At 44.0% G+C, this 13,656-nt stretch overlaps 1 protein-coding gene across 1 annotated transcript; it reads left to right on the top strand.

Moving 5' to 3' along the window:
- The first annotated feature begins 5,798 nt into the window (after positions 1-5,798).
- Positions 5,799-13,305, top strand: LOC140467916 (small integral membrane protein 44-like). Its single transcript, XM_072563991.1, has 2 exons — positions 5,799-6,350; positions 12,097-13,305. The coding sequence occupies exons 1-2, from the start codon at positions 6,116-6,118 to the stop codon at positions 12,243-12,245; spliced, it is 384 nt and encodes a 127-aa protein (XP_072420092.1). The 5' UTR covers positions 5,799-6,115; the 3' UTR covers positions 12,246-13,305.
- Positions 13,306-13,656: the final 351 nt, after the last annotated feature.

Raw genomic sequence — 13,656 nt, 5'->3', positions numbered from 1 at the left:
ATTAGGGATAGGGATAGACCTAACGGAAACAGACCCTTTGGTTCAACTCATCCATGCCAACCAGATATCCTAACCTAATTTAGTCCTATTTGCCAGCACTTGGCCCATATTCCTCTAAACCCATCCTATTCATATACCCATCCTATTACATGTTGTAAGGTTACCTCAGAGTACAATGGGATCTTGATCTGATGGGCCAATGGGTCATGGAGTAGCAGATGGGGTTTAATTTAGATAAATGTGAGGTGCTGTATTTTGGAAAGGCAATTCAGAGCACGACATACACTTAATTTTAAGGTCTTAGGGAGTGTTGCTGAACAAAGAGACCTTGGAGTACAGGTTCATAATCCCTTGAAAGTGGAGTCGCAGGTAGGTAGGATAGTGAAGAAGGCATTTGGTATGCTTTCCTTTATTAGACAGAGCATTGAGTATAGGATTTGGGAGGTCATGTTGTGGCTGTGCAGGACATTGGTTAGGCCACGTTTGGAATATTATGTGCAATTCTGGTCTCCTTCCTAGTAGAAGGATGTTGTGAAACTTGAAAGGGTTTGGAAAAGATTTACAAGGATGTTGCCAATGTTGGAGGATTTGAGCTATAGGGTGAGAATGAATATGCTGGGGCTGTTTTCCCTGGTGCATTGGATGCTGAGGGGTGACCTTATAGAAGTTTATAAAATCATGAGGGACATGGAGAGGGTAAATAGATAAAGTCTTTTCCCTGGGTTGGAGGAGTCCAGAACTAGGAAGATGCTGTTTCATCTTCGTTGAAGGATCAATACCAAGAGGGTTAGGGCCCCTCTGGTGGTGCAGTGGTAGTGTCCTTACCTCTGGACTGAGAGGCCTACGTTCAAGTCCCACCTGCTCCAGAGGTGTATAATGATATCTTTGAACAGATTGATTTAAAAAATAGGTAAAAGTAAAAACGATGGGGTCATAATTCTAAGGTGAAAAGCATGGGGTTTGAGGAAAATCTTTTTCACCCAGAGGGAAAGAGGGGAACCTCATAATTTTTAAAATTATGATGAGCACTTGGAATGTCATAAAATTTAAGGCTGTGGGCTAAATGCTGGTAAGTGGGATTAGTGCACATGGGTCAGCTCAGACTCAATGGGCCAAAGGGCCTCATCTGTGCTGTAATACTCTTTGACATTACTGGAACAGGCAGTGCCTGTGACACACTGATAGAATATGTGGTATTCTCTCCTCCCCATCTGTTAGAAACACATTGGCCCAAACAGTTAAAGGTGAAGCCCCGATTAAGTGAGGACCCATGCAGAGATTACAAGCTTAAGTTGTAAAGCACCTTCCATGGCCTCAGCTGGTTACCATCTCACTTCGCCTACCCTGAGACATGTCAGCTGAGCTGATACTTCAGAGCAGAAAAGTACTGTGTTGTCAGAGGCACCACCTTTCATGTGAAATATTAAACTGAGAGTCTATCTACCAGTTTGGTATAAAAAGAGCAAGGAGCGCTCCTAACACCCTGACCAACATTTCATTCCCTAACTTACTCCACTGTTAACAGATGAATTTGTCACTTACCTCATTGTGGGACCTTGCTGTGTACAAACAAGATGCTGCACTACAACAGTTATCGCACTTCCATAAGAATGAGATTTGAAACAATCGTTGGTGGTTTGAGTTGTCTTGTCTGACATAAATGAATGTTGCATCGTTTTTTTTTCAGTTTCGGAACACTGGATCAAATCAGCCAAGTTCCCACTGATGGAGTGGATGACTGCACAGAATGAAAACTGTGGCCTTAACACAGAGCCCATTACCCTAACATTGAGCCAGGTTTACCAGCAGCTGTCAGCGCTCTGAAAGGAGGAAAAAAAGAAGCAGATGAATTTGTGTAGCACCTTTTACAATCTATGGTCATTCCAAAGAGCCTTAAATCCAATAAGCATGTTATAAAGTGTAGTCACCATGATGTAGACCATATGGCAACCAATTAGTATACAGTAAATAGCCAGTGACAAAAATAAGGATCTAGTAGCAGTGTACCTCTGGACTACCAGAGTACCTCTAGACTGAGAGGCCCAGGTTCAAGTCCCAACTGCTCCAGAGGTGTGCAATAATGTCTCTGACAGGTTGGCGAGAAAACTATCTGGCCAGAGACTAATAGGGCTCTTATGGTGCAGCGGTAGCATCCTTGTCTCCCAATCCAGATTCAAGACCCATCTGCTTCAGAGGTGTGTCATAATATATCTGAGTAGGTTGGTTAACTACCCACAAGACGTCAAGGAGAATTCCCCGCCAGCCTTTGAAATAGGTTTTCTTAAATCTTGGGATATGGGCATCACAGGCAAGGCCATCATTTGTTGCTATTTAACTGAGTGGTCTACTCAGCCATACCAGGGGACAGATTAGAGTCAACCACATTGCTGTGGCCTAGAGTTACATGTCAGCCAGACTGGATAAGGATGGCAGATTTCCTTCCCTAAAGGGCATTAGTGAACCAGTTGGGTTTTTACAACTATCATGGTCACCATCACTGAGACTAACTTTAGATTATCTACAGTGTGGAAACAGGCCCTTCAGCCCAACAAGTCCACACTGTTCCTCTGAAGAGTAACCCACCCAGACCCATTTCCCTCTGATTAATACACCTAACGCTATGGGCAATTTAGCCTGGCCAATCCACCTGACCTGCACATCGTTGGATTGTGGGAGGGAACCCACGCAGACACAGGCAGAATGGCAAACTCCACACAGAAAGTCACCCAAGGTTGGAATTGAACCTGGGACCCTGGTGTTGTGAGGAAGCAGTGCTAATCATCATGCCACCGTGCTGCTAGATTTTAGAAACATAAAAACTAGGAGCAGGAGTAGGCCATTCGGCCCTTCTGTCCTGCTCTGCCATTCAATATGATTGTGACCAATAGCCCAACTCAGTAATCTTTCTCCCCATAGATTTTGATCCCCTTAGCCCCAAGAACTATAATTCCTTCTTGAAAACATTCAATGTTTTGGCCAAAACTGCTTTCAGTGGGAAAAAAAAATCCACAAACAATTGTATTTAAAATTTCACTGCCTTCTCTGAGGATAGAATTAGAACCCATGGCACCATAGCCTTTAGTCTGGGATCACTGGATCATTAGCCCACATCCACTAGGCCACTGTCCGCCTCCCATGATATTGTTGGCCACGTGAGAGGGCAGTTAGGGTCTCTCTTTATCACCTCCCCTCTGACAGTGCAAGGTTCCTTCAGCGCTGCTTTGAGAATGTCGCCCTGGATTATATTCTGCAGACGACACATGGCCTGGACAGATGGGGCAAAGTGAGCTGAATAATAATGAGCTATGAGACAGATGGCTTTTACCTAATTTATAACAAAGCAGCACCAGAATTACAAAGTTCCTGTGCTTTTAATTTGACATTGTATGCATGCAATCGTTCATCACATTCCACGAGTTTTGTAAGCAAGGCGTTATGTTTAGCTGCCACTTGCTATTATCCACCAGGCGGTTGGAATTTGGAGCAAAGATCCACAAACGCAGTGCACGGCGTGTTCAGTTGATCTACCGTGTGGCTTGTTAGTGCAGTCATAAGTGTTGGCTCCTCAATGGGCGCTGCTGCATCAGCTCCCCGTGCCTGGATTAAACAGAGCTTCGGTTTAACGTGATTGGGAGGTACCGGTGCTGGGCTGGGGCGTACAAAGTTAAAAATCCCACAACACCAGGTTATGGTCCAACATTTGGAAGCACTTTTGGAATGCTACTCCTTCGTCAGGTGGTTGGGAAGGAGCAGCGCTTTGAAAGCTGGTGCTTCCAAATAAACCTGTTGGACTATAACCTGGTGTTGTGTGATTTTTAACTCAGTTTAATAACTCATCCCAAAGCCCATCAATGCAGCACTCCTTCGGCGGTTGAGAGATTTAAAACACATAGCCCACTGGGTCTATAGAAAAACGCTTCGTCCAAATGAAACTCACATCTGGTTTAATGTATCATGGCTCATTCTGAATTTAAACACATTTTAATGCCAGTTGGGAGCTGGGTTTCCCAGTAACTTCGGTGAGTGACCGAAAAGGGTTAATTAAAGAGTGCATATGTGATAAACCCGATTCCATTCCCAAGTCAGTTCTGAAGAATTCACCACACTCGAAACATTAACTCTGTTTCTCTCTCTCTCTCCTCACTGAGTCTCTCCAGTGATTTCTTTGCTTATTTTTAAATGTCGGAACTTGGCTTTTATCACTCCTCGAAGCAGTGGATTGAACAAATGAAAGATCAGCAAACATTAAGCAAAAAGAGTGTGCGGTAGTTAGTATCTGGTTTTAAAGTGAGAGGCTGAACTGTCAGGGAGTTAGAATTACCGACGTGAGACTTTCTGAGTCAGGCACTGACAGGGGGGAACAATGAGCAGGTGTGCCCCGGTTTGAGGGAAACTCATCGCCAACTGTTTGTAATCCCACCTTGAGTGAAGATGAATGAAGATTAGTGTGTGGACATCAGTGAGGAACTGGAACTCTCCAGTCAGAGCTCAGACCTCGGGAATGCCCCACCTACGGGGCGGAAACAGGCCCTTCAGCCCAACAAATCCACACCGACCCTCCGAAGAGTATACCACCCAGACTAATGCATCTAGCCCTGATTTATGTGACAGATGCCCGATGAAGGGCTTATGCCCGAAACGTCGACTCTCCTGCTCCTCGGATGCTGCCTGACCTGCTGTGCTTTTCCAGCAACACACACTCGACTCTGATCTCTAGCAGCATCTGCAGTCCTCACTTTCTCCTAGACTAATGCGCCTAACCTGAACTCTATGGCCAATGTAGCACGGCCAATGCACCCCAACCTGCAAATCTTTGGACGGTGGGAGGAAACCCACACAGAAACGGGGAGAATGTGCAAACTCCACACAGAGAGTCGCCCAAGGTCCCTGGCGCTGTGAGGCAGCAGTGCTAACCAGAGCCACTGTGCCGTCCAAAGCTTCAAGCTTCACATCTTCAAAAGAATATTCTGATTTTTAGTCATCCTAGGTTATTCCAATACAGCGTTAAAACTCACACAACACCAGGTTATAGTCCCAACAGGGGGATACCTGATGAAGGGGCAGTGCTCCGAAAGCTAGTGCTTCCAAATAAACCTGTTGGACTCTAACTTGGTGTTGTGTGATCTTTAACTTTGTAGACCCCAGTCCAACAGCGGCTCCTCCACATCACTGAGTCCGCACCAGGGTCCCAGGTTCGATTCCAGCCTCGGGCGACTGTCTGTGTGGAGTTTGCACATTCTCCCTGTGTCTGCGTGGGTTTCCTCCAGGTGCTCCGATTTCCTCCCACTGTCTAACGATGTGCAGGTTCGGGTGAATTGGCCATGGGAAATTGCCCATAGTGTTAGGTGCATTAATCAGAGGGAAACGGGTCTGGGTGGGTCACTCTTCGTAGGGTCGGTATGGACTGGTTGGGCCGAAGGGCCTGTTTCCACACTGTAGGGAATCTAATCTAATCAATAGAAGGCAACGAGGGCGTACAACTAAAACGAAAGGGAGGGTCACTGGAACGTCAACTCTGCTTTCTCTCTGCGCCCGACCTGCCGAGTTTCTCCAGCACTTTCTACTGAGGAAAAGAAAACTTATCAACTTGTCGCTTGGCTTTGCTGATGATTTCCCCTTTCCTGCCTGTCTCTTCCTTTGCATTGTACTAATTCCACGATGTAATCGTCGCTTAAATTACTTGCTGGATCTTTAACGTTCTGATCTTGTGCCTTTATCCCTCTCGATATTTCACTTCCCCCCTGCAATCCAAGCGACTTTAGGAGATACCGCCCAGGATTGATGTGATTTGCTGATAAGCAAGTCAACAGTAAACCTCGGTAAGACAGAGCGCCGCCGGGGTTTCTGAGCTTGGCATCGGAGAGTCAGACCTGAAGGAGATGGCATCCCCAGAACAGACTTTATCCACAGTTTGCTAACGGCCAGGTGAATGTTCCCAAACTGTAACGAAAAACTGTAACGAGAAAGATTATAAACAGGGGAAAGGACCCGAAGTTTTAATGTCCCCACAACAATGAAGCGAAGCTGGGTCCCAGCCAAGTTGACTTTGTAAAAACAGTTTCCCCCCCCCCCAAAACCCTGGTATTCAGGTCACGCCTTGGACGGACCCAGAGCGATGGAGCAACTGCCCCCAGGCAACGCGACCAATTTGACAGAGGCGCAGGGCCACGCGTTCCAATATTCGCTGTCCTCCAGCGACGTGCTCTACAGCGACTACACACCTCCTCAGAAGGAACTCATCCCTCTCCCCAAAGCTGTGCTCTACCTGCTCATGGCGGCCCTGGTGGTGGTCGCAGTGGCTTATGCCATCGTGGGACATCTTCTTAAAGACCTCGCCCACGACTCTGCAGGTGAGTTCAGGTCAATGTTTAGCTCGTATCGCGGGGCCGGGGCTGAAATGCTTCTCGTTTTGGGATTTGCAGCTTTAAGGCAGGAGGCTGGAAGAACACAGGAGGTGGAGAAGTCCAGAGAGCAGGGAATCAGGGAGATTCGTGTCCTATTTTGTTAATTCATAAAGGGGATATGTTAACATTTATTACCTGTCCATAATGTCCTTTGAGAAGGTGAGCGCCCATGAAATGCTACAGTCCATTTGGTGTGGGTTAACCCTCAATGCCCTTAGGGAGGGAGTTCCAGCATTTTGACCAAGTGACCCCTGAAGGAACGGCCAGGTCAGGATGGCAAATGGCTTGGAAGGGTCCTGGCAGGGTGTGGTGTTCCCATGTATCTGCTGCCATTGACCTTCTAGATGGCAGTGGTTGTGGGTTTGTAAGGGGCTGTCCAGGAAGCCTTGGTGAATTTCTGCAGTGCATCTTGTAGCTAGTACACACTGCTGCTGCTGAGCATCGGTGGTGAAGGGAGTGGATATTTGTGGACGTAATGTAATCAAGCGGGCTGCTTTGTCCTGGATGGGGTCAAGCTTCTTGCGCATAGTTGGAGCTTCAACCATCCAGGCAAGTGGGGAGTCAAACTCCTGACTTGTGCCTTTTAGATGATGGACAGTGTCACAGCATTACTGACTTGCTGTTGTAGCCACTGTATTTACATGGCTAGTCTATTTGAGTTTCTGGTCAATGGTAACTTGCAGGATGTTGATAGTAGGGAATTCAGTGATGGTAATGCTAGTGAATGTCAAGGGGTGACAGATTCACTGTTGTTGGAGACGGTCATTCTCAAAATCAACCAGGGGACTGAAGTCCCAGAGTCTGTTTAACTCTTATGTTCCTACCTCTTTTCCCCACAGTTGACAATCTGGTACAAGGCTATGAGGTTGCTGTTTTGTCAGATCTAGGATTAAATATTTCTTGGTCCCAACTATCTAATTAGATCATAAGAAACCAGTGAGATAAGAAGTCTCTCTGTGTCTTGGCCACCTTTCCTTCTTCAATCGATGGAGCAGGAAAGATGGATTAACATGTCATTTTCTTGAAACTTGCTTGCAGATGCCTTTGACAGACCTTCCTCTCCCACGATCTCTACTAGTACCTGGGCTAAGGGTGACAGTCACACAGGAACACCAACTCTTATCATTTCCACTCCAAGCTACACACCAGCTTGCTTGGAAACTAAATCACCATTTCTTCGCCATTGCGAGATCAAACACTGTAAATCCCTTCGTGGACAGGTCTGTGGGCGTACCGATAACCTCCCCACCACCCCACCCCCCACCCCCACCCCCACCCCCACCCCCACCCCCACCCCCACACACTGCAGCAGTTTCAAAAACACATGGGTACAAGCAATAAATCAGCAACACCTAAGAATCAGCAAGAATGAATAACATCACCATACCGAGCGCCTGCAAAAAAATAACACACTCCAAAAAAAGATTCGTTATGTTAACTTTTCAGAGAGTTCTAAAAATCCGAGCAATTAACTACTTGCAATCCAATATGTAAAACGTCGATTTCCTTTCTCAACACTGCTTTGTAGTGTTATGAGGCTAGTTGATTATGGTTATCTGATTTATCTCTGCAGCTGTCAGTAGATGCTGGGTTAGCTCTCCACTGTGATAACACCCAGTAACAGTAACTTCTCAAACTGGGTTGGCTGAGGAATGTCACTGGGTTAGATTCACCAGTGTGGTAGGAGGTGCTGTCTACACAGCAAAACATTCTCTGGCCATCACTTGAAAGGAATTAAGACTGGGGCAACATTTTCTTTGCTATCTCAAAGGGTACCTGCTTAAGCAAGATGCACATTTCTTTGTTAGCTGCTATTTTGCCAGTAGGAACATGATCAATATCACATTGGATCAGCATTTTGTTCTAATGGCCTCTCTCCCTCCTCAAGGTACAACTTCCACAGAGGCACAGCTGTACATGGGCTAGCTTCATGTCAATGCCCAGCCTTTGAATAACTGGCTACTTAACCATAGGGACCATCACAGTTGATGCTGCTCCCATTCTAATTTGCTGCACTGACCCAAAGATGATCCATAGCTTTTACCCCTGGGAGGTCATTTCCAATAGTACCATATCTACTAATATCTAAGCAGTGACCTGTTATCTTAATAGATATGAAACAGATGCCCTTGTGTGGCAGAACACATGAGCGTGGCCACTGACTGATCTATGTCGACCCTGCATTAGGTTAGGTCACCTTCAAGGCTACAAAATCCAGCTCATGTAATTAGGTACGTTATGACCTCATGTAGTGACCAATGGCTCTTGTCTCAGACCAATGCTTTGAGACTTCAGCAACAATTGTCATCAACAAACACAGCACTGCCTCGGAATTGCTCCTGGATAATTCCCAGCCCTGTCTTGCAACACACTGGAAGAGGGTTTATACTTGAAATTGTGTGATCTGCTGAGATGAATTATTCAGTCGCACCCTGATAAATCAATGCGATTAGTTACCAATGAGCTGGCTGACTTTTATTTAAGCCACACGCATTTGGACTAAAAGATCTCAAAGTCTTGTTTAACAGCTTCATTCAGGGGTATCTGCTCTTGCTCTGTGTTACACCTGATCAAAAAATGATGCTTGATCTGAAAAATGTATTGTTGGTAAACCATAGAGAGTGTAGAGAATGACTGCACATGTGTATAAACACACTCACTAGTCACAGAACAAAAAGTAGTTTGTCTCTATTTATATCAATTCAATGCTATGATCTTAAAAAGACAATCCAATTTTCAGATAGCTCACAAAAGCAGCAGAATACTACATGTGTATAGCATCCAGTTCAACCTCTCCCGCAGATACATTGCAGCCAAATAATTGATGTTGCTGGAAAGACTCAGGAGGTTTGGTAACATCTGTGGAGAGAAAGCATTAAGGTTTTGAGCCCAGTGACCCTTCTTCAGCACTGATAATAGCTGGGGATGAGGAGAGGATAGGTGGCCATGAGAGGGAGGGAGAGAGAGAGAGAGAGAGAGAGAGAGAGAGAGAGAGAGAGAGAGATCGAATGGGGTGGCTGTGCTGAAAACAGCGCATGTCATTGATAGAGTGTCAGGGTTGGTATAAGACATGGAATGAAGTGTTCAGGCTGTAAATTTATTAAACTGGATATTGAGTTATGAAGGCTGCTGAGTTTTTCCAGCACCTTGATTTTACATTTATAAAACAATGGATTTTAATTTGAAGTGCTAATCCAGCTATGTTGTGGAAAAGGCACCATAACGCAGTTTATAAATCTGAAGCAGCAGTTTGTTGTCATTAATGTGATCAGAACCTTAATCATCCAATACCCAGTCTCATCCTGGGCAATCTGCATTTGGGAACTGGTTAGTGCTGACAAAATGCTGTACTGATTGCTTGCCCCAAGGTGGTTATGGAACCTCTTGGGACTATTTAGCAGAGATTCTCTATAATTGTCAAAAAGATGTTAATGGGAGGCAATGGCAGATTGATATTGTCATAATATTGTTAATCAGGTATTTTTCTGGGGACCCAGGTTCAAAAGCCACAGTTGTACAATATTAACATCCAATAACAGTAACCCCTGTGTTTGTGTTAAGGAAATTAAAAGAACTATTATTCTCAAGGCAGTCCCTAGCATGAAGGATAAGGGGTGATGTGATAGAGGTTTATAAAGAGGGTGACTAGCCAAGGCCTGTTTTCCAGGCTAAGGGAGTCCAAAACTAGAGGCCATAAGTTTAAGGTGAGAGGGGAAAAATTTAAAAAGGAACTGGGGGGGGGGGGCAACAATTTCATGCAGAGGATGCTGCATGTATGGAATGAGCTGCTAGAGGAATTAATGGAGGTGGTGTAAGTACAACATTTGAAAGGCATCTGGATGGGTATATGAATAGGAAGGATTTGGAGGGATATGGGCCAAACGCTGGGACTAAATTAATTAGAATATTTGGACGGCATGGACAAGTTGGTCTGAAGTGTCTGTTTCCGTGCTGTGTAGCTCTATGACTCTATGATGATCTTGAGTGATCAATAAAAAAAGAGGAATGGGCAGGAGAGCAAACACATTTAAGGTGACTGGGTAAGAAATAGAGACAAAGGAAGAATTGTTGTTTTCTTCCAAAGAAAAGTTAAGATTGGGAATGTGCTATCCAAATAAGATGGGCCAAATAGCCAAGGCAGAGTGGACTCGATGGGCCGAATAGCCTTACTTCCACTCCTCTGTCTTATGGTCTAAGATGGCAGAATGTCACAGAGCTATGGGATACCAGACTTAAGAAGTGGTGGAAGGACTGAGATTTTGTAACAATTTGGCTGCTTTTTATGATTATATTCTCTGGTGCTAGCCTGTAAGGAACCAGATTTGCTGAATTCAGCAAATTGCCATGTAGGTTTTTGAATAAATGACTCCTGAAATATCATTGCAAAATCATCGTGATGATGACTATACCCTGTGAGGAACCAGATCACCCCCAATATCCCAAACTATGTATGATCAAGACATTATAACAGTGTACAATTAAACATTAATCTCCATAAAACTTTTCATTTGCCTGAATGTATCATGTCCCCCTAACCACAGAATGCAGTCATTTTACTTCAACTATTAACATCTGAAAGAGCTGGACCCAGATATAATTACATCAGTAATGGTGACAACAACAATACTCAATTGTTGCAAAAACCCTTGTGGTTCACTATTGTCCATTAGGGAAGGAAATCTGCCATCCTTACCCAGTCTGGACCCATGGCAATATGGTAGACTCCTAACCCTCTCAGAAATAGCAAGCAAGACACTCAAGTTGTGGCAATTAAGGATAAGCAACAAACGCTGGCTCTGGTAGTGATATTCTCATCCCATGAAAAAATAAAGACTACAAAGTTTAAGGAGGGTATAGTAACTGGAACCTCCCTATCCCATTCCAATTGCTGACCCCTTCTCCAAGTTATTTCACTTAGCAATGCTGAAACAAAATTGCCTGCTCCATGCTAAGTGACAAACATTAATCACAATTCATTGTTACTACAGCTCATTAGAATCCAAAATTTCCTAAGTAAAATAGGTCTGATTAGCTCTCATGTTCTCTAGCCCTGTGGTTATATACTTAGTTGGTGATAGGCATGGCTTTGTAGGGTCTTGGAGCTAAAGCCTGTTCCAGCATAGAATCCAGGCTAAAGCTGTGATGCAGTACTGAACTGGAGGAGTTGTTAGGACAACCTGCATGGTACAGTTCAAAGGTAAGCGAGTCTGTCCTACTTCCTATCCACTATTTCTCTCTCAACAATCATATCCATATCTGGTAATTTCTCATTGCATCTTGCATAAATGATGCTTAATGCAAATTGTTATAGTTAAGAAAATTAAGTAACCAATTTAGAGAAAAATCAGGTGGAGTACTTTGGGACATTTTGTGAATACTAAAGCTGCTGGTGCAATGCAATTTTACCCTGCATCCTTGAACAATCTTTCAAATTACTGGTAAATGAACCCCAGGAGAGATATTTCCAGTCTTGCATGTTTTCCATTCAGCCTAAGGGTGCTGAATGCAAAACATGCAAGATTAAGTAGCTTATGAAATAGAATTTGAATAACTATTTTTAGGGATGTGGAGAGGACAGCTAAAATGGGACGCATTTGTGGCTCTCCATGGCCTCCAATGCTGTATCATTCTATAACATTATATCAAAATTAGTCACTCAAAAGTTTTCGTTTTACATGGTGTTTTCAAACAGATTGCACATTTGGTCCAAGGCAGCATGACACAGGGACTGGCAATGACCTGAAGTGCATCACTCGTGAAACACCATTGTACCCACTTCAGAATCAAGAGGCAATCCGAATCGCAGAAGAGGAGACACTGCATCCACCGCAGGAGACGTGACTTCACAACTAGGAACAGAGGGATGGATTCACCAAAGAGTCGTCGCACAGCAAAATCCTCATCCCCTCAGTAGCACCAACTGAATTCAGTCAAATGGAGTCAGCTGCCATCACCACTCAGTTTCTTGTAACTGAATGTAACTTGCGACATTTCAAAACCTTAAAATGTATTTCCTCATGTAGGAGAGATAACTGTACTATATATAACACCTGATAAATACATTTAGGAATAGAATGGCAAGATTTCAAGGGAAAGCTGTGCACTTATATAATATCTTTTAACATGGCAAAATATCCCAAGCTACTTCGTTGAAGTGAATATTGAATGAATTTACCAGTCAAATCTCATATTTTGCTATTATAAACTCTGCCAGTCGAGAATCCAATTTGTACTGGGTCACAATTCCCTACTGGTCAGATTATTCCAGATATTTGTACACACAATGCATTCTTTCTGCATTTATTTTTCTCTAGCTTAGCCTCAAAACCAATTTGTTCCAATGTTCTTCCTTATTTGGAATTTATCTTCAGAACATTTTATATGGCTTGCTTCATTTTCTTGCTCTGAAGGCTGCAGTTAGCATCAGCCCTTTCTCTTAGCTCATCTCTCCTCATATTTGGAATAATTTCACACCCGTGGAATTTTGTTTACTCCAAGCAAATGTTCTAGGTTTTGTGATCCTCCCAGCAGTTTCCATGCACATTAATCGGAGCTTCTTAGCAGCACTTAACCGATGGGCACGAAGGCAGCACTTGGCAACATACAAGTAAAGGCGATGACATTAAAGGTGATGGGTTAAAAGGGACCTAGCCTAGTAAAGTGAAGCTGCACTTAAAAATTATTAACATTGATTGTTAACTTGAATGAGTATGCTGCAATATCCTGAGTCCCTGTGCTCTTATGGCACCATGACAGTGTTCCTGTCTGAATTGGAATGTCCAAGTTCAAGTCCTACCTGAACCACAGGTGCTTCAGAACATAACCAAACAAGTCAATTAATATATAACTCCCTCCTTACCATGTGCTGCTCTTCCAAACTGTTGCAGTTGTGCAAGGAAATGTTGACAATATCTTCTAGGAAGCATTTGTTCCTATACCTAGCAAGATGCTTTATTAAACATTCTTGATCTGCAATAGTTGCATTGGCTGTTGGTCTCAATACTTTATAAAGAAACTTTACATGGGTGTCTGATTACTCAGGTGTAACGTTTGCAGTGCTGCTGCATCACCTTTTTCAACAGTGCCCTCTTATCAATAATTAAATTTCAGCAGGGATAAGCCTGGGAGAGCAGTGATAACCTCCCCATGGATGTTACAGTCTCTCCAGTGAAAGAGCTAAGAGTAAACCAATCTGAACGTATTCCAGTCACTCAACGTAAAGACTGACTTCTCAATCAAACAACTGATCTTG

The sequence above is a fragment of the Chiloscyllium punctatum genome, chromosome 46, assembly GCF_047496795.1.
Source record: "Chiloscyllium punctatum isolate Juve2018m chromosome 46, sChiPun1.3, whole genome shotgun sequence".
NCBI classification, from domain to species: domain Eukaryota; kingdom Metazoa; phylum Chordata; class Chondrichthyes; order Orectolobiformes; family Hemiscylliidae; genus Chiloscyllium; species Chiloscyllium punctatum.
Note: the sequence above shows the minus strand (reverse complement) of the source record. Positions and strands in the feature narration are given on the sequence as shown.